This window comes from Melospiza melodia, chromosome 1 (genome assembly GCF_035770615.1).
Source record: "Melospiza melodia melodia isolate bMelMel2 chromosome 1, bMelMel2.pri, whole genome shotgun sequence".
NCBI classification, from domain to species: domain Eukaryota; kingdom Metazoa; phylum Chordata; class Aves; order Passeriformes; family Passerellidae; genus Melospiza; species Melospiza melodia.
In genome coordinates, this window is record NC_086194.1 from 79639663 (window position 1) to 79660806 (window position 21144).

General features: G+C 40.2%; 1 protein-coding gene across 2 annotated transcripts in view; it reads left to right on the plus strand.

Moving 5' to 3' along the window:
• Nucleotides 1-256: 256 nt before the first annotated feature.
• RECK (reversion inducing cysteine rich protein with kazal motifs) overlaps nucleotides 257-21144 on the plus strand; it is a 50264-nt gene continuing 29376 nt past the window's right edge. The window contains exons 1-7 of one of the 2 annotated variants that reach the window (XM_063159327.1): nucleotides 257-335; nucleotides 2536-2594; nucleotides 6564-6638; nucleotides 8564-8600; nucleotides 15681-15766; nucleotides 17415-17462; nucleotides 18501-18542. In XM_063159327.1, coding sequence (XP_063015397.1) covers nucleotides 257-335; nucleotides 2536-2594; nucleotides 6564-6638; nucleotides 8564-8600; nucleotides 15681-15766; nucleotides 17415-17462; nucleotides 18501-18542 — 426 coding nt within the window. The remainder of the gene's footprint in view (nucleotides 336-2535; nucleotides 2595-6563; nucleotides 6639-8563; nucleotides 8601-15680; nucleotides 15767-17414; nucleotides 17463-18500; nucleotides 18543-21144) is intronic. The other variant, XM_063159316.1, reaches the window with a different exon arrangement.

Genomic DNA, 21144 nt, shown 5'->3' on the forward strand with positions numbered 1-21144 from the left:
CGGCGGCCCCAGCACCTCCCCCCCGCGCTCGGCTCCCGCTGGAATGTCCGCGGCGGCCGGGCGGGGCGGGGCCTGGCGGGGCGGCTCAGCCAATGGGGGCTGGCGGGAGGGTGCGCTGTCGGCGGCAGATCCCGCCCGTCCCTCCGTCCACCCCCCCCCTCCGTCCCTCCCTCCCTCCGTCCGTCTGTCCGTCTGTCCGTGCGACGGCCGGGGGGCGCGGGGCGGGGTGGGGTCGGCGTGGGTTCGAGACCCGACCATGGCGGCGGCGGCCTCTCGGTGGCCCTGGGCCCTGCTGTGCCTGGCGGCGGCCCCGCTGCTGTGCCCCGCGGCGGCCGGTGAGTAGCGACCGCGAGAGAGGGAGTGGGGGAGGCGGCTCCGCGGGTCCCTCTGTACAACATGGCGCAGGGGCGGCGTCGCCCGCGGGGATGCGGCGCCGCGGGACTCTCCTGTCGGGCCGCTGTCGGGGCGGGAGACGGGCAAGTGGGGGACGCCGCCCCGCACCTGCTCCGCGCCCGGGAAGCGGCAGCGGCGCCGTCCTGGTGCCGGTCTGGGCTGGTGCCTGCGCCGGCTTCCCGGGGAGTGAGCGCGCCTGCCGGAATCCCTGCGGCCGGGAGGGGAGCCGGGGAGGGGCACTTCCACAGCTGCACAGCGGCCGGATCTCCGGCATCCCGCCGGCAGCGTGACGGGCACAGACCTCCTCGTCTGCCCGCGCGGGTTCCGTGCCTCGGGGCCGCGATGTGCGCCTTCGGTGTCACGCTGCCTGCGGGTGAATTCCCAGGACTGTGGCTTGAAATGGTCCAGATGGGTAAAACCTGACGCCTGGGTTTCCATATGCGGTGTCAGAACAGATTGTGTGTTCCAGGGATCCCGTTCTTTGTTTTCAGTAGAAGAGTAATATCGAACAAGGTCTCGAGTGTTTTAAAAAGTGCGTGCAAGACGTTTAATAAAGGGAAGGATAGCGGTAAAATAGCTCCCCACATTGCAGATGTCTTGGCAATGTGTGCTTGCAGCCCAGAATTCCAGTCATGTCCAGGTTTCCCAGAGGATGGATGCTACGTTCCTGGATATGTTCCAACCAGGCTGTATGGGGCTCTAAGAAGTCTGGTCTAGTGGAAGGGCTTAGAGCTAGCTGATCTTTAAGGTCTCTTCCAACCCAAGCCATTCTAGAAATCTGTGTGTCTGTAACTTCCTGACAGGACCAAAAAAGAGCGGTGGAAAAAGAAGGCAGCTTAAGATGGATATTGGAAAACACCTTTTAATACATAACTGACATTGTTGTCATAGGAATGGAAACTACAAAACACCTAATACTTTAAAGCAGAAGACTGCAGTCACTAAGGCATTTATGGGTATTTCATTGTTGGTCTGTAGTTTTGCTTTCCAGTGAGGCATAGTTCTAGGAGGGAGACAGCAAAAAGCTAGTGGAATGAAATAGGACGTACTCTGGCCCAGCTTTCCACTGATAAACCTACTAATATTGCAAGGAATTCATGCCCAAGTTCCTTCTTGATGGTTCAGTCAAAATCTATTTGGTAAAGTGTTGTGAAAAAGACTTTTTTTGTTGTTGTTGTTGTACCGGTGTGATAGATAGTTCAGATGCATCTCAGCAGAAGTCCGTAATCATTAAATAATCCTGTGTGTAAAGATGTGAGTGGAAGTAAAAGTTTTGAAGGACACCTCTGTCCTCTAAAACACTGGTCCAAAAAGAGGAAAGTGAGGATGAAAATGGATATTAAGGCACTGCTTAATTCATTTTACGTTTGCCAAGCTTAACTATGAATGAACAAAATATTTGAATGGTAGGGGGTACAAAGCACAGCAGAGTATAATGCTAAAAATGCTGCTTTAATGTTTGGTCTTTCATGACTTCTCAGTGCTTCAGTTGTTTGTTGGGTTTTTTTTAAACTCTTGATGTGTTCATATCTGTGTTTGCTCTATGACTTCCATCCAGTCTTAATCATCCATCTAGTGAAACAATTTGCAGTTTTGTTCCAAGGTTTTTAGAACAGAATTCAATGAACAGCTATGTGAAAAGAGACCCCTGGTCTGATTTCCTTCACCACCTGTTCCTGACTGATTCTTGCACTTTTCAGATTCTGTGAGATGATTAATTTTACAAAGGCACATATTCTCTGCAGAGATTTTTGATGGGTTTTTGTTTACTTTTTCATATTTATTCTTTTCTAAGTTTCCCCTGAGTTAATAAATTGAATTGTCTCATGAAGGAATTTGCCATGTGCCAGGCTAGTGCAAGTTAAGTAGCAGAAATATTACTAGAGGCAGAAAGGGAGTGAGATCTCATTTTGATGACAGTGAGTGTTCAGGGGTAACTGTGAAACTTCTTGTAAGGATCTTCATCATTTTCAGAACAAAACTTGTTCATTTTTTGCCTTTTGGGGAGGAACGTTTCCCATGGTCATCTGTGGGACAGAAAATTGTCCTGATAGAGCATCAAGTGTGTATTGTGTTCAGAAGTGATGGTTAAGTATTTAAAATCTTTTAAATATCTTTTTCCCTCTCGCTGCTCTTCCATAGGCTTGTCTTGTTGTTACCATGCGAAGGACAATTTAATGTGCCGTGATGTGTGTGAACAGGTAAGCTAGTTTTAAATTTAACTCCATCAGACTTGAAATTGTGCCTTTAGACAATGATGTAGCAACATTAAGTTTGTAAGGTAATGATCCTCTGTCTGGAGGCTATGTGTGAATTGTGAGATGTAATGGTATCAAAATGAGAACTTGGAAATTTTAGAGCCATAGTCCTCTTTCCTTTTGTACTGAAAAATGGGTTCTGCTGAAGTTGAGGAGAAATAGGAGTACCAACCTGAGGCCACAGTTTGGTCAAGACGTGATAAGCACATTGGGAAATGAGATGTCTGAAGGTATTTTACAGAATTTATGAATCTTATGTGTCTCCAAGTTATGGGGAGTTCAAACTGAAGAACAAGATGCTGGTATTATTCTTTCTTCCTTCAGGTTCTTGTTTGTCCACGAAGCATCTCGCTATGATATATGGCTTTGTGAATGCAGCAAAAATCTGCTCACTTACTTTGTTCATAACACTTTGTTTCATAATGTTTGTTCTGAATTCAAGCTGGAAAAGTATTTTTCCTTAACTTATGTTTAGATTTGTACCTGTGGGTTGTAATTGATACAGCTTTGTGTGTGTGTAGTTACAGTCATTAATCTATGTAAGAATTGTACATCAGTAAAACTTACATCAACGTAGACACAGTTTTTATGTTAAAGTTGTGTTCTTAGATCATACCTGCCCTCTTTTCTTGTTTTCATTGCTTATTTTGGGGCTGTTTGAGTAATAAACCTGGTTATGATGAAATGTATATTTATCTCTGATTGTACTATCAAAACTTTCACTTTAAATTGCACTTTTTCCTCCCTGATATATCTAGAGAATAGAACCAAATCTTCTTTCAGCTTTCATATTGTTAGGCCAAACAAGGAAAAGTCTTACAGTGTCTTTGCATAAGATCGTCTCTCAATTTCTATAATAATTCTTGCAGCCCTTCCAGAATAATTTTATCTCTCTTAATACAGGTAAGCAAAACTATACATGGCATTATAAAAAAAAAGGTGTGACACTCAGTCTTAAAAAATTGTGTTCTAACTTGGATATAAGAGAAAGAGATCCATTCCTGTATATTAAAAAAAAAAGGTGAATTTAGTAGCTGCATTGATATGGCATTTGGAATCATCTGCCCATTTCTTTCTTGTGTTTCATTGGTTTGAAGTTTTGAAGTTTCCAGCTTATCATGTGAATTCCTGTTGGCTCTTCATGAAAGGCCTCCAGCTTTTTACTGTCAGATTCCATCCCAATTCTGCTATACTGGTTCTAATTATTACATGGTTTTCTGTGGGTTTTGTAAGACACTCTGATCTGGCCTCATCTGGATCATCTGTCACCACTCAGATAATCAGTATATCCAGAATCTTAGTAGTGAGACGTCTGGAAAAAGTCTGAAGCGGGACTGGTGCCTCCCAAAGTATGCTCTAAGGATCTGGCTTAGCTTCCTCACATCAGGCTAGTGGCATTATTTTCTGTGTGATCCTTTGATGCGGTGCAACTGAAGGAGCTGTCTGCTGTTATTTTACTGGTTCTCATCTTCTGTAACTTAACTATTTTGTGCAGCTGACAGGAGGAAGAAGTTTCATGCCTGTTTTTGGATATGCACTTGCAGATTAGATTTGGGGCCTTAGAGCAGATGAGGAGGAATGATTTGTCGAGGAGCCATCTTGGCTTAACCAGCAGATTGTAAACAATACCACCAGGAGAAACACTTCCTTCTGCAGGGCAAGGAGGCACTCACCTGCACTGGAGACTTTCTGGCTAAGGTGATTTGGTTTTCAGGGACTCAGATCTAGGATGTTGCAGGAATCACAAGGTTTTTTTGACCCTCAGACTGTTACCCATTGTCTGCAAATCTGTATGGACACTGGCAATAGTATTGAGGGAGGCCTTGCCTGGGAGCCCAGGGACTGGGGTGGATCCAGGACACCCAGTGGAGTTGCCCTGGATCCTGCCATTTAAGGAAGGAGGCTTGATTAAGGGTAAGGAATTCGACTAACCAGTAAATTGGCTACTGTGAGACTTTTGAAAAAGAGAATGTGGATTACAGGTTTGTTTGTCAACTAACATGGTTCAAACACCTAATTATTTTGCATTACTAATAAGTATTACTCTACTCTTAGCTTTAGTATCATCTCCTTTTCATGATTATTTGATTCAGTATGTCAGATACCATAGCAAGGAATTAGTGGGCCCCTCTTTTTTCAATAGACCTTTTTTCCCTAATCTTATTTCTGCTAAGTTTCATTAGTGATAAGTTTCCTGGCAGCATTCATTGTGTACCATTCCAGAGGACTCTATCCATATCCTTCTCTAAGCATAAGGACTGTCTGTCCCTGCTCCCAGGAAAACACCTTAATGTTCCAAGAATCTGATTCAGATAAACAGAGAAGTTATGAACAACCTTTGGTGCAGAAAAGATATGGTATAGAGAGTGTAGAAGCAGGGAGATGTTTTATAAGAAGAATTTAGACCTTTTGCCAAGGCAAGTAAGGTTATATAGGAAAAGACAAAGCTCAGGTGGAATTGAGACTCATAGAGAAAGTCAAGGGCAACAAGACATTTTATGGCAGTAGTTAAAGGCTGAAGAAGGAAAAAAAATGTAAGGCTATTGCTGAAGGAGGCGTGTGATTTAATGTCAGTAAATCATTCCTGACCAACCTGGTTTGGTAATAAGGCTGGATTTCTGAATGAGGGGAAAGGCATGGATGTCATTTGTGTTGTCTGTAGCAAATTTTTAAACATTAATTCCCTCAATGTTTTTGTATCCATTTTAGGATCATATGGGTTTGAGGAATGGACAATTAGATGAGTAAAAAACAGGTTGTAAAACGAGGCTCAGAGATAGAGGTTAGTGCGTCCTACTTTGCTTGTAGGCTAATAAGAAATGGAATACCAAAGGGGTCTGCCCTGGCACCTCTCCTGTTTAACATCTTTGTTAATAGCCTGGTCGAGGCGACTCTCATTGAGTTTTCAGGCCATGTGAAGCTCAAAGAAAGTGTTGATAATCTTAATGGTAGGACTGTCATCCTGAGGGACCTGGACAGATGGGAAGAATAAGCAGATGGACACCATGGTCTAGTCTTGTAGTTTACCCTTCATTGAGCACAAGTCTGAAATAAATGATCTTCTGAGATCCCTTCCAGCCTGAATTATTTTATTATTCTATGACCTCAGAAGAGTCAAAATACTAATGCAGTTCTTTTTTTGCTCTTGTTTCTGAAACAAATGCTGTTGTTCTCTTGATTTTCTTTCAGTAAGTTTATCATGTTAGAATAGAACACATTTAGACTAGAACTGTATTGTACTTTTGCTTCTGAAATTCATCTGTTTCAGTTATGTCATTTCCAGTTTCATATCACACATTAATAAGTCTGTTTCCATTCTTCTTGTTGACCAGTTTCTTGTTTTAATTTATAAATAAAACTTTATTAGGCTGCTAAAGGAACAGCATCCTCAGTCTAGCGAGCTTCTCGGGTTTCAGTTTACATGTGGGTACTATGCATTCCCCTGTTAGTTTTGATTGTCTCTTTAACTAGTCTTGGTTTTGTTCTACCTTTTTCTACAGAAATTATGTTTCAGGGGGTTTTTGAAGTTTAATTGCTTGAGGTCATGTAACATGTAACAGAAGGTTAATTAAGAAAATAGAGTTGTATAGTATTTTGATATGTGCAGCAGAAATCCTCTCGTTAACATTGCCCTTCCACATTCAGTAGAAACTTTTTGATTGAAATATTTGTGGAGGAAGTTCTCATTCTCTTCTAAGTAGAAAAGATTGTATCTCTATAAAAAGTAAAACATATTGTGAAAACTAGAAATATATAAAAAGAAATCTTAAATTTGAATTCTGTTCATACCAACTGTTAGGCAAAGTTGTCAAAGAGTAGATATTAGACAAACTAAAAACAGTGAAATAAATTGAAAAAAGTATTTAATGTGCAGAACATTCACTGTTTTAAGGTGTGTTTTGTTTCTAACAGATTTTGTCTTCTAAGAGTGACTCCCGTTTGAAGCACTTACTGCAGCGAGCACCTGAGTATTGTCCAGAATCAATGGTAAGGCTTCTTAGAAAAGCTCTTCATATGAGATTTGAACCTCAAAGTAGGATTTTTTTCTAAAGCCATCATAAATTACTTTACTTGCAGTAAGGTAGCATGCATAAGCTATAAAATGCAATGAAAATCTAATCTGTGTTGTAAAAATTTGTGTGATTGTCACTTGGATGTTAATGGTAGTGACTTAAATTAGATCATATGTTCCAACATGTGTATGGCACAAAGCCATGAGGTCTTGGGCACAGACAAGAAGGCCCTGATAGCTGCACCAAATTGTTAATGGCCTTACCTGAGAAACTGAATGTCTTGGTTTAGAGCAGATTTGGGAGAGAATCTCCAAAGGGGCTTCGGTGGGAAGGCAGATCTAATCGGCCCTTCTCTCTAACCGGTCTGGGAGAAAATACTTCTTTGGAGAAAAGTGGAAAAAACCTGTTTATTATACTACAAAACCTAAGCAATACTAAACAATAAAACTCTTTGCTGCTCCAAAAACTTCATCCCCGGGTTGCAGCTCAGCTCACTCAGTCTCTGATCAGTCTCTCCAGCACTGGGAACGTCACAGGCCAGGCCCGGCCGGGCCACAGGTGCAGCTCTCAATGCTCTGGTGGGTGTTCAGTCCAGAAGGTTATAGACAGCTCCTAGTATGAGTAAAACCTGTCTGTGAAAACCTGTTGAAGTGATGAGTAGCATTTGGTTTGGTACTGCTTTTCTTTATCTTTCATTCCCTGATAAGACAAGTAGAATCTTATCTGTATAGTAGAGAAGTGCTTCTGATAAGACAGGATTGGAGATTATCTGAAAAGGGGGGAAATGACTCAATGATTTTTATAGCTCCCAATTATCTTTATAAGTGACAAGTCAGTTGTCCAGTGTGGACCTTAAATTAATATCACTGAATGGGTAATATCTAGATATGTGAAATAGTTAACCATTTAACTCAATACTTTATTTTCTGCTCTCACATATCTCCTCTCTTGTTGGACAGCTGTTCCGGTGCCATTTCACTAATGAACAGATGGGTTTTGATTTAATCAGATGGTCAATATTGAGCACTGGTTACAGACATTGTGTTGTGTGTGTTCCTTCAAGGAATGTGATATTGCCTGGTATTAATTTAAAAAGTAACTGTCAACACAAGACAGTTTTTCTTTGAATCATAGATGCATTTAGGTTGGAAAAGACCCTAAAAGTCATTGATTCCCACCATTAACCTCCTCATTAAATAAAGGAAGTCAACTGAATCAAAGGGATGGAACTTGCAAAAGTAGCAGCTCTTTACCATCTTCATTTGATCTTGCTTTGGCTCTTGTCTAGGTAGAAAACCTCTACAGATACAGAGGAGGACAGTCTTAAATCATTAAATACAGATCCATTGCAACTTTGGAAAGTCATCAGTTCCTGTGATGAGAAATAGATGGATAGATAGATGCATGGATGGATGTGTCACTGTGTGACAATACAGTTTGCTGTGTCAGTGTGATTGAAGCACTTTTTAAAATTTGTTTTCTGTGTGATTGTGTGTTTAGGGTATTTTTAAGCTGGTGGAAAGGAATGCTAGGACAGTAAGCTTCTCCACAGGTCTTAGTCCTAGACAAATCTTGTTCTTTGTTTAAGTTGCAGTTTAGTTCTGTGAACATTGATGGAGAGAGTTGACTAGCTTGTGTATTTCAAATAACTACATTATGTGATGCACCTGCAAAAATGCTGCTTTTGATTCCATAGTCTGTGCATAGCAGCCCTCTCATGGACGGAAGTGGTACTCAGCTTCTATTAGAGCACTTCTTTAAAATATATTTAAATATAAGAATTCTTCCAATCAGATATTTAAAACCAGTGAAAAAATGCTGAAATTGCTGGTTTGAGTCTGCTATAAACTCTCTTATTCTCTAGACTTGCTTTTGCTTAATTGCATTTTTACTTTTCAGAGAGAAGTGTGGGGTTGTATAAATTCTTCTTTGCCAGGTAAGAAATACCTTTTGACTATTGAATCATGTTGCTTTTTCACCCTCTGTGTGTTTTGATATTGTGTCTGCCACCTGCACCTATTGATTTCATGATAATTTAACTTCCATTATGCATCTAAACTGTGTGTTAAGTTTCCTCTAGTATATAATGAGTTACCTGTGCATTTTATTAATAGTTTTCTTCTCCTAGTTAAAAAATATTTAATATGTTTGTATAATTAAACATGTTCTTCTGTGATAAATCAGGGAAATATCCGCATTTCTTTCTTTTCAAGATTTTTTTGGTTTTTTGATTTTGTGACACCCTAACCTGATCTACAAAGCGGTTGATAATTATGACTTTACTCTAGGTGCAGCATAATTTGACCAAAAACTGAGTAACACAGGGAGATAGTAAGAATTTTGCAAGCAATTTAAGTGCAGGGGCTCAGATTATGAACGAAACTGCTTGGTACATAGGTGGATTTAGAAAGTGTGACAGGTTGAAGCTGGCCAAGTATCAGTTCACCTATGAGAAATCATTTATTCATTTTCCTCTGCTGTAGTTAAGCAGAGGCAGGGAAGAAAACTCATGGAGTGAGATAAGGATTAGGAGAAAACACTTTAGGGGCAAAGCAGGCACAAAACTTTCAGAGGTATAAAGAAAAAGAAATTATTAACAGAATTAAAGAGGATAATGAGAACTAAAATAAACCTTTAGAACACCTCTCCTCCCCTCTCCAGCCTTTTTTCTTCCCACTGACAGTGCAGGGAGACAAAATATGGAATTTTTAGTCAGTTTGCCACTTTTTAAGATCTTTCTTCAGTTCACTTAGTGAAAGGAGTCTCTTCTGCTGTGCCATGGGGTCTTTTCTATAGGAAGCAGTTCTCTGTGAACTTTTCCAATGTGGTTTTAATTTTCATGGCTAATAGTCTGCCCAGAACCTGCTTGCAACATAAAGTCCCCCCCCCAGTTTGCAGTCTTCCCACAACTGCTTTTTGGGACCCATTTAGTTTATGGAGTGCAGTTTTAAAGGATGAGCCATTCTAGAGTATAAAAGCAAGGTTGTCTTTCTCTATCTCTGGAGGCAAGGGCTCTCTCTCTCTCTGTTCAAGCCTCTCACCAGATCACAGCTTCTCAGCATCCACATGCTTCAGCTTGAGGGCCTTTTCCTCATGGGCTGAGAGTGGGTGCTGCATCCCCCCATGCATTTCATGAATCACAGGGAAACAGTTTCTTGTACTATAGTCCTCATCACAGCTGGCAGAAGAATCTCAGCTCAGACGCTCGGAGCACAATTCCTCCTCTCCCTTTCTTTGTAGTGACCGTACTGCTGCCATGTTGTTCTCCTCACCTGTCTTCTTCTTTTCTTTTTTCCTCACTCGAAGAGAGTTGGTGTTCATAGGTTTGTTTGTTCTCAAGTTCTATCAATTTGAAAAGATTCTGTAGAGTTCTGCAGTGCTGAAAAGTTGATATTGTCCAGGCTTTGCATCGGGGAATTGCTTGCTGTGCTCTCGCTGTTGGTCACACAGTCCAGGCCCCACAGGTGCTCGTGTCACCGGGATGCTCCTGTGTCACCGGGATGCCCCGGCAGGATCCCAGCAGCCAGAACGGGCCCAGCCTGGCCCTGCCAGGAAGGGGCTCAGCCGCAGCACCCACCATCCCTCCAAGGGCAGAAAGAGAGCTTCCCATGGTTTCTTCTTCTTTCTTACATATGTTGTCATAGAGACATTACTGGCCTCTCTAACTGGCTTAGCTGTGTGCCAGTTCTCAGAGCCAGCCAGTCATTGGCTGTGCCTGGCATGGAGGAAGCTGCTAGCTGCTCCTCACAGACAATCACTTCCGTGGCTGACTCTTTCCCTCTTCACCAAGAGTCAATTAATGCTGATCCAGCATAGGAAGTTAAAGCATAAATCACAACATAGGGCTGTAATGTTTAAAGGAGAGGTCAAAAATAGATGAAATCAGGCTTAACTAGTCAATTGTATCATGTGTAATTTCTAAAAGACTTTGAAATTACAAAATTAAAATGCTTTGAAATTAAAATGCTATATTTGAAAAAGGGAGAGTGTGTGAAGAGGAGGCTGTAACAGTTTTACAGCATCTGCTCAGACTCCCCCTCTCCCTCCTGTCCCCCCACCAGGCCTTGGAGGCAAGCTGTTGATTCCAGTGCTTGTAAACAAACTTTCTGTCTTATTGGTTAGAAACCTGTGTGCAGTTACCAGGCTTCTGTCCTGTTGGGAGTCACAGAGGCACAGCAGGAAGGCTCCCACAGCAGGTGTGCTGTGAGGGACAGGTACAGAAGATGAGAAGCAGGAGTTGCCCTTTAGGTGAGAGTGTTGACTGGATTGCACGGAGCTCTGCTGGAATGGCTGGTGAGCCAGCTGAGAACAGCCTGTGGGCACTGGAGTGCACTGTACAGAGAGCCCAGCACAGGTGATGATGTGGGTATCTGCTGCACACTGCCTCATCAGGCTGAAGTGGCAAATGAGGCCTTCTTTGTGCAGCTGGAAGAAATCTTGTGTTCTCATGCCTGGTATTTATGGGCAGCTTTAATCACCCATACCTTTAGTATCACTTGGGTACCTTTAGAAGAGAAAACACATGAGGGCACAGGCAGTCTACTTGGAAGAATCCCATGGGCCGTGGAACTGGAGAAAAGGAGGGTCCAAGAGAGCTGCTTGACTTTCAAGGATCACCTTATCCAAGCTCCACTTAATGCATGGTGGGATTAGAAAAGCCAAAGCCTATCAGGAGTTGATTGTGTTGAATAATGTGCTTGACAGCCAGAAAGCTCCTTGAGCTATATCAGCAGAAAAGGAAGACTGAGGAAAATAAGAGCCTGCTGCTGAATGAGGCCAGAAACCTGGTGACAAATGACACTAAATAGCTTGTGGTTTTCTTTGCCTCAGTCTTTACTGGTAAGATGAACCTGCAGGATTGCCAGGTCCCTGATCAGTCATAAAGTCCAGAGCAAGGAATACTTGCGTTTGATGGAGGAGGATAGAGTTGGGTATTGGGACGAGATAATGCGTACTTTGGAGAAGAAGGGAAGAAAGCAACTTCACTCCTGCCTTTAGAAAGGGCAGGGAGGACCTGAGGAACTCTAGGCTTGGACAGTTTTACCTCAAACCCGGGAAGATAACAGAGCAGATCTTCCTGCAAACAATTTCCAGACACATCGAGAACAAAGACTTGATACTCTATAGTCAGCATGGATATGTGAAGGGTAAACAGTGCTTAACCAACCTGATGACCCTCTATGATGAGATGACTGCCTTTTTAGATGAGGGGAAATCAGTGCACATTATCTATCTCAGCTTCAGTAAGGATTTTGTCACTATTTTTCATGACTTGCTTATAGTCAAACTGATGAAGTATGTGTTGGATAAGTGAGCAGTGGAGGTGAAGTGAAAACTGGCCAAATTGCTGTGTCAGAAGGTTTGATCAGCGTCATAGAGGGAAGCTGTAGGCCCATATCCTGAAGGTTGATGCTGGGTCTAGTCCTCTTTAACATCTTCATTGATGATGGGGCAGAGTTCACTGTCAGTGTATTCGCCAGTGATGCAAAAGTGAAAGGAGAGGTTGCTAGACCAGATGGTTGTGCTGCCATTCACAGGGATGTTGATTAACCAAAGGTATAGGCAGACAGGAACCTCATGAAATTACAGACAAGGAAATGCAAAGTCCTGCACCTGGCAAAGGCCCCATGCTCCACAGCACACAGGAGGCCTGGCCAGCTGAAAAGCAGCTTGGTAGAAAGGTACCTGGGAATCCTGGTGACCAGCAAGTGGAACGTGATCCAGCAATGTGCCCTTGTAACAAAGAAGACCAACGGCAGCCAGACTGCATCAGTGGTGCCAGCAGATGAAGGGTGCTGATCCTTCCCCTCTACTCAGCATTGGTGAGACCACATCAAGGATACTGTGTCCAGTTCTGGGCATTTGGGACAAGGAAACGATGAACACACTAGAGCAAGTTCAGCAAAGGGCCACTGTAAAGTGGCTAAGGAGCTGGAACGTATGAGGGCAGGCTGGGAGTTTGTGTTAGGCAAATACATGATGTGTTATGGCTCAGCAATCTATATGGTACAGATTAATAGGATGAATGATCATAACTGTGGGCTCCAGTCAAATGACCATGCACTGGAGGTATATTTTCATCTAGAAATGCACGTAACTACCTTGACAACAAAATTAATTCACAAGTTACTGCATTAAGATTGAAGTTCAGTGTTTCTTGAGAGTGTGACTTCAATTTATTCACAAGCTTGTCTGCTGGTTGGGTATAACCTGGAGAGAGAGCCACTTGCCAAGAAAACATTAACAACAGCTAAGAATTATTAGCCTTCTTAATTTGTTGTGTGTTTGTAGCTCGTTTCATTCTTTTATCACCATTAAGTTTAGTTCCAGTATGTTTGAAACCACAGGCCCTGTATTGCAAAAACTGTGGATGCCTGATTACTTACTGGTGACTGCTCCTTGGTGACGCTGCTTCTGAAGCTGTCCAGCTGTATTTACCATGTGTTTCTCCTGGACACAGCTAGTTATTGCAGCAGAAATTTCTGGAAATCTTTTTTCATATTGCACATGATGTTTCTTTGATTTTTTTTAGGTTGCTTATGCCTTACATTATCAGTCCTACTAATAAACATTCTACCAAACATTACTGTTATGATTGAAAGGAATCCCCACACAGGAATTTATGCAGAAATGACTGATGTGTTATTTTATGTCTAAAGCAGAGTACAGTGAGTGGTTGATTTGGCAATTTACTGTACATATGTAGTGAAACCTAAATTCCAGATTCTTGAACACTGATTGCAAGCTACTGATCTGTGCAGTACAGCGATCTCTTTGACACTGTCAAAAAGGTGCTTAACCTTGCAAAAATGAATTCTGCACCCCAATTGTGGCAGTGAAAGATGAGCTGTACTTGCAGTTGTTAGTGACCTTCACAGCTGCTTTGGACTGGTGTGAATTGGAAAGCTGAAGCGATGCTCTGAATAGATGTCAAGAGGATTTCGAGTCCTCTTGAGGAAAGACCTATGGATCATTGGTCTGCAGAGGGTCTGAACCATTCAGATGGTCAAACTGACAGAATACAGGCTACAACCAGAAGCTGTAGTGCGCCTTTGCCCCTCTACTCCCTCCACTTGCTGAGCAATGCTGCTACCTTACTTGTGTCAGGCATTAAGCTTTTAATTTGTATTTTAGTAACTGTTATATGTATTTTAATTTCTACAGGGAATGTGTTAATTTTGCTTCACGCAGATTTTGCTCCTCCTTTATAAATTTGCCATTTGCACATTTTCTTAATTTACTCATTGGAATGTCATGAAAGACAGATGCTGGCAAGACTTTGTATGCCACCTGTGTTTGTAAAGATGATCAAGTGTGTTTAAAAGGCAGTTTTCTTCATTATAAGTATCAGTTGGCCATTGTTTTCCATTAATTGCAATTATTTTTTATTACTTTTTCCAAGTGTTTTCGTAGCATTTAAATTTAAGATCTTACACCTAGCTCTTTCACTTCCCCTTTTTAAAACTGGATATCCCATGTGGCTCTTCTAAATAGGCACTTCCACTGGGCTTAACAGCATTTTTTAAATTAGGTTGTTGATGCTTCTGCTTTTTGATTTCTACATAAAGAATATAATTTATGTCTGTAATAAAGTACTGCTTTATTTTTTAAATATTCGTAACAAAAATGAGTGGTTCATTTGAGTTCAATAATTCTACCTCCTGTCCTAAGATAAAGAATGTAACAAGTCCATCACAGCTGCTGGGCAGCTGCATACATGAAACCTTCCCTTTATTTCTTTAAGGTTACATGAGAAATAGATATAAAAATGCATTCTTTTATTTTATTTCTGGTGTTTAGAAAACATTGGAAAATCTGTATTTATTATTAAATTAAGAGGATGAGACAACTTATGGCAACAATTTGCTTCTTACCATATTTCTATGTAACCTTGTGGTAAGAAATTATGATCATGCGAAGACTGAAATAAATGGATTAAGGGAGACAGGAAGATGGGAAACTTCTATTGGCAATAGTTCTGGCTATGGAACCATGTTGCTGGGGAGATAAATGACAGAGGAAGTGTTGTGGATTAGCCTCAGCAGGCTGCTCATTACCACCCCAGTGTTTGCTCATTCTCCCATCAGTGGGAGAGAGGGGAGAATCAGAGGGCAGCAGTGAGAAAACCCATGGGTTGGGATAAGGCAGTTTCCAATTTAAAAATGGAAGGAAAAACAAGAAAAGGAGGAAAAAACCCAAACCCAAGAAAAACAAGTGAAGCAAAAGAAAATAGTTGCTTACCACCAACCGATACCCAGCCAGTCCCCAAGCAGGGGCGGCCCCTGCCATCCTCAACCCCCAGCTTTTATGGCTAAGCATGGTGCCATGTGGCGTAACAGTCCATAACTGTTAGCTGGAGTCAGCTGTCCTGGCAGTATCCCCTCCCAACCCCTTGTGCACTGTCAGCTTATTTGTGAGTCCCTATGAAAAACAGAAAAGGCCAGGGTGCTGCCTGCATTTGCAGTAGCTAAAACATCCCAGTGTTATCGATGCTATTTTAGTCAGAAGTCCAAAACATAGCCCCTTGCCAGCTCAGCTGAAGAGATTTAACTCCATCCAGACCAAAAACACCACAGGAAGTTTGGAGAAAGAACACGGAATGTTTTCTGCATTGGCGAAGTTGGTAGAGACGTGCTGTTGAAACAAACAGCAGGGTGTATCTGTAAGAGATGATGCTGTGATGAGATTTTTTTCCTGATATTTTTTGTTGGTTTATATTTCAGATTAGATAGGCTATCAAAATCTAACATTTCCATTGAACATATAATGCAGTTAACATAAAGCGTCTTTATCCTCAGTGTGTGGAAGTTACTTCATTAATTGCTGATTTCAACATTTATGAAAACGCAGACTTGTGGTTTTTGCTCAAAGTTGGTTTGGAATTCCAATAAAATGTAATTTGTACATAGGCTTCTTGAATGAGAACATGATTATCAAATCTGAAAAGTAGAGGGAAGGAAAATGATGGCATAGTTTCTCTTTCTACTCTAATAAGTCTGCTATCTTATTTCCCAAGGCATTTTGAAGAAGTCTGATGGGTGGGTTGGTTTAGGCTGCTGTGAGCTGGCTATTGCTGTGGAGTGTCGGCAAGCGTGTAAGCAGGTAAGACTTTCACCCTACTGACTGAATCCAGGCTGGTTCTGCAGCTCTCTTTGCTTGTGCTAAGCTTAATCCTGACCTCTTGTCACAGTTTCTACACAAAAGTTGTTATTTTAAAATAACATTGACCAAAAGGCAGCACGTGGCTGCTCCTAAGCTTTTTTTTTGGTAGTGTCATGTTTAGTGATACAACATTGTGGTTACAGCCCTAAACAGATTTTTGTGCCTCTTCAAAGAGGTTTTTGTTTATATGGAAGAAAAGGGGGCTTTTTGGTGTTAATAGAGCCAGTGCGTTTGTCAAATAACAGTTTTAAGCATCATTTGTAAATTTAGCAATGACCTCTTTAATAAAAATCTGTGAAGCATTTAGTGACTTTTTTCTCCTAAATATGTGTTTGTGGCTTTAAAAACATCTTCAAAATCTAGGAGCATATTTGTGTTTATCATCATCCTTGTAATTCATTTGTGGAGCACAGATGTACTTAATATTCATATTTGTGAAGGTTGCCTGTGTAGTCTTAATCTTGACCAAGCAGCCTATGGCAAACTGCTGTCATAACAAAAAAATTCTACTTTCACCCAAAAGCACAGGGTTTAAACTATGTGGCAAGAGATGAGCAGTGAGTACAGAGTAGTGTGGGAAAAAGATGAGTGAGTAAACAAGCTGGATACTTTTGATCTTCAGAAAATAAGATGTGTGTTTATTCTCAAATGCATTTTTAAGCCATGTTTTCAAATATGTCCTAATGCTTAAGTGTCTCCAGACCTGATAAAGACATTTCTGTTTATTCCAGTCTTATTAAATTCTATTAATTTAATCTTATGATTGTTACATCATTTCTCATTATTCTCTAAATAAGATGTTGTACTGTTTGATTGCAGACTGTTGTTTCAGAATCTTAGCTATGTTTTGTACTTTGATTAAAACATTTCTGTTTTTTTTAATTTATACTAAAATCGAAATACCTGCCAAATATTAGGAATAATGATAAATATTTGGATTTTAATTTTGATCCTTGAAACTTGAGGGGATTTTGGAGTAATTTTGAAGGTGTTGATATAATAGGTCCAAGGACAGACTTTACCCAAGTGTTTTAAATTACTGGAGTGGGAAGTAACATGTTAGTAGTTACTATAGTTTGGAATATCTGTCATATGAAAAGGGAGCACAAGATTTTGTATAGAACAAAGGGATCTGTAGTTTGCAGGGAGAATCTGCTACTCAGTTTGACAATAGGAACCATAGAAATGAACACACATGAGAGAGGAGAGTTGAAAGTGACACACAGGTGATAAATCAGCAGGGAAAATGGGGAGATCTTTATGCTCAAGCACTTCCATTTCTTAAATGCTTCCTGTATTCTGCAATCTGGCAAACCTTTCACAAAACCTAAGTTGTATGTGTGTGCTTTCAACTAACTTGGTGCAGAAATATGAGGGTTTGGGTTTTCATTAAATGTCATATTAACAAGTCATGGTGTCTGCTTTTTTTCTTAAAGCTTTACATGGATTCTTTAGGTTCTTAAAGGAACATTTTAATAGATCATTAATCCATTGTTATTGCAGTTAATTTAAAAGTAGAACAGTCTTTATTTTGCAACATGATTTTATAATTTTCTACTACAAATGGAGAAATTTATCTGTCTTTCAGGCTTCTGCAAAAAATGATGTTTTAAAGGTCTGCAGGAAGGAATACGAGGTATGTTTTTATGTGTCTGAATATATCTGAAAAAACATCAACTTTTATATCAATCATTTTAGAAGTCCTGTCAAAACATCTTGTAGAAGAGGGAAAGTTCAGTCTTTTTAGAGCTGTGTGTCTGAGTGTGCTCATTTTCATATGAATGTAAATTATCTCTCTACAGTTTTTATAAAAGTATAGTCACAATCTGTAAAAAAGTTTTGGATTTTTTAGTCTTGCATATACCTTAATTTAAATGAAAAAGTCACAACTGTCAAATTGGATTCCCAACTCATAGGAGTTTTGATCCAAGTCAGCATTCGTTGTGATTATTCAATCTGTCAGAAACCTTTCAGCTTTGACAGTGAGAGTCCGCTTAAAAGTGACCTAATGAAATAAACTCAAGAAAGAACAGCCTTAAATATCCTATCTGAATATAAATAATTTCAAGCATATAATTTTTTGTAACATCAGTGAAACCATTGATGCTTGCAGTTATTTTTACTGTTCTGCTCATAAAATTAATCATCAGGATATCTTCAGAAATCTGCCTTTACCTATGTTCTTTTTCACACAGTGTGTGGAAATGCTATTCTGATATAATAGGACTGCTTTTCTTTTGATACTCATCTTAATTAAAAAGCCAGATTCCTCCCACCCCCTTTCGTCTAATTTCCTTCAGCCCTAAGCTAGGTAGTCCTGCATCAGTTCTGCTCATAATCAACAGTTTGGGATATCAAACAATATTCCATTCTTTTGATTTGGGCAGAAGTGGAGCAGTTTTCCTGTTTTTTTTCCAGCAAGTATTGAATTACTTTTTTGAAATTTATTTTCCTGTTTGTCTTTTACCTAAACAATCTACAGAGTATTTTCCTAGACTCTTTACTGTGGAAGTTAGTGTGGGTTGAAAGCTTGTTCTCTTAAAAATGTGTTTTCATTTTAAGTAGTTCTGTCTCCTTTCATGCTATGATATGCTATACTGTCAACATCTGCAAGCTTCTCCTCTATTATGCTGGTCTGTTTCCTTCTTTTTTCTGGATTTCTGCATTGCTGTAGGAGGTTGGCCAGTATGGGTTGAAGGAGAACGGGAGAGGAAAGGTAAGAGAATAAAGAATGACTTTATGGTCATAGTCATCTTATTTACTTTTCCAGTTTTTATCTGGAATTTTGAAAACTGGGCTTCTCACTCTTAATCAGGAGTGATGTGATCTTGCTGTTATTGTACAGAAAACCTTAATGCTTGCTATCTGTGCAAGACTTAAAGAGAAGGAGAGGGAGAAAAATCATAATAGAAGGTATCAGTCTTCTGATGAGGGAAGAAGGAAAGACCTTTTTTAACGAGGACTAGGTGTAGTAGATACAAATAGTGTCAGGGGCAGAAATTAAGTATCTGATGTGCTAGATCTTCAGTTATGATAGAATTTTTCATATGTATACAGGCTTACAGGTGCTCATGGAAAATAATATTTAAAATATCCTTAGGAGGCTCATTGGTTGAATTAAATTCAAGGAAGTTATGTCTAGGATTGAAGATTCCAAATACAACTTTTGGAGGGAACCTGCAGTTTCCCACACCCTGTCATTATTTCTCTTTAAAAAAAAAAACCAAAACACTGTTCTTGCCGCTCTGGTGTATGAGTCCTGCTCCCTCTGTAGTGTCTAAGTAGCTTCTGTGTCCTGTACTGTACTTTGCATTCTGTGGAGTTGGCTGGGGAAGCACTGAACTGGGGAAGGAATGGCTACTTCAATCTGAAAGAGGTGACATGAGGTCACAAATAGCACGTGAATCACATAAATACCATGTCATACATACTGTGCTTGGTTTTGCATTTAAGAATTCATACTTAGGTAAAAATGAGGATCCAATTAGAAAAGTAGTTTGCAGTATTGATCATAGCGCTTGGTAATCAGCTCTCAGGTCTGTTGCTGAGGCATGTAATAAAGTACATGATGTAAAAGTAAAAACTATATGAATGAAGGATGTAAAATATAATTCCCTATTTTGTAAACACTCTCATAGCTTACCAGTCTTCTTAACTTACTTAGCTTACCCACATAAGGATTTCCCAGAGAATTTTCACAAGCTGCTTAGAATAGTCTGAACTGTGCATAGTACACTTCTGTATTCTTTTGAGATTAGAGAGGCAGCTTTGTGACTTACCCTTCAGCCTCCCACTAAGTTAATGAGGGTCAAGAAGGAGGTAAATCTTCATGGGTAGGGCAGAGGGTTCAGAGCAGTGAAAAAAGCCAAACCATGCAGAAAGTGTCACCAAGTGGAGACTCAGGTCATGCAGTAGCAGAATCACTTCAGCACTGATGTGCCAGCTTTCACAAGATTAATCAAAGATGCTTTTTCTGCTGATCATATATTTCTGCATTACTTTTACTGTAAATATTTATGTTTATTTTAATATGGAGGTTTTACACGTTTTAGAAAAGTATTTTGTTGGAATAAAGTCTTCATTTTTTATCAGTTCTTTGAAGATGGCATGTCCTGTAACAATTTTTATTTTCAAGTAGCATTACATACAGAAATGATAAATTATGCACACCTTGCCCAGTATCTTTGAGTGTTACCAAAAGGTATTTTACTTGCCTTCTTCTGAAGGTTTTATTCTAATAGTCGTTTTTTCCATCTTCTGCTTCTCAGATACTCCTTTTGTCATCTTCATTTTTCCTCTAGTTCTGTGCACTTCAGTTCTTTTATCTTTCACTACTTCTTCCAGCTTTCTGCTGTCCTGTTCATCTTCCTCTAAAAAGAAGGTAGGTAATAGTCAAAGGAAGAAGAAGAAAGAAGTGGAGATGGTATGAATTGTATGTAGGATTTTTTGATTTTTGAATTTTTAAAACTTTTGTGTAAAGTGAGGGTTCATTTTTTAAAAGACCACATGGAATACATGCTTGGAGGAGCAGCTTAAAATAGTTCATTAATCTTAAAATAATCTGTAAAGGCTTTATTACTATGTTTAAGATTCCTTTTCTTTCTTCTGTGCATGGAAAGAGTAGCAACGAAGTTTCCATTAGATTACAGCTCTTGAGTCTGTGCACTGCATATTGTGAGATCACCTCTCTGAATATTAAGAACTCCAGTTTTTACTTCATGTGTTCCAAATAAGACATATAAACTTCTCTAGTTAATTTGCACTGTGAGAGCTTTACTGCAGCTGAGCACTATTAACATCTCCCAAGCAGTTGAAATGGAACTGAAAATGTCACCATTATTTAGCCTATGCTCTTAAAATTACTTTTGGTGCACAGTGGTGAACACTTGGTGTTCCTGAGTGGTTTAAAGGTAGTTTTGCTATCACAGATTTGAGCACTCTAGCCTAATCTCACTTTGCAGCTTTTAAACATAGCAACTTAAAATGCAGTGCCTGCAGCTTCAAGTGCTGTAATGGGGATTCTGGAAAATATTCACTCTGCTATGGTATTGATTTGTTTTTTCCTTCTAGGGTCTTATGATACAGCTTTTTGTTGAGATTTTAGTGAATGCTGACTATTAATTACCCCTGCTGAAAAATGCAGTCATCAGTTTTTAGCTCTTATCTAACTGTTTGTGTGGATTACTCCGAGACAACAGATGATAACTCAAGGAACTGTTTAGGACATTGTTTAGCTAAAGGTTCCTAAACAGTTTTAATGAACTCTTAAGTCGCAGGACTGTGTGTGGCCTCTGGAAGTACAGCTTAATGAATTCAGG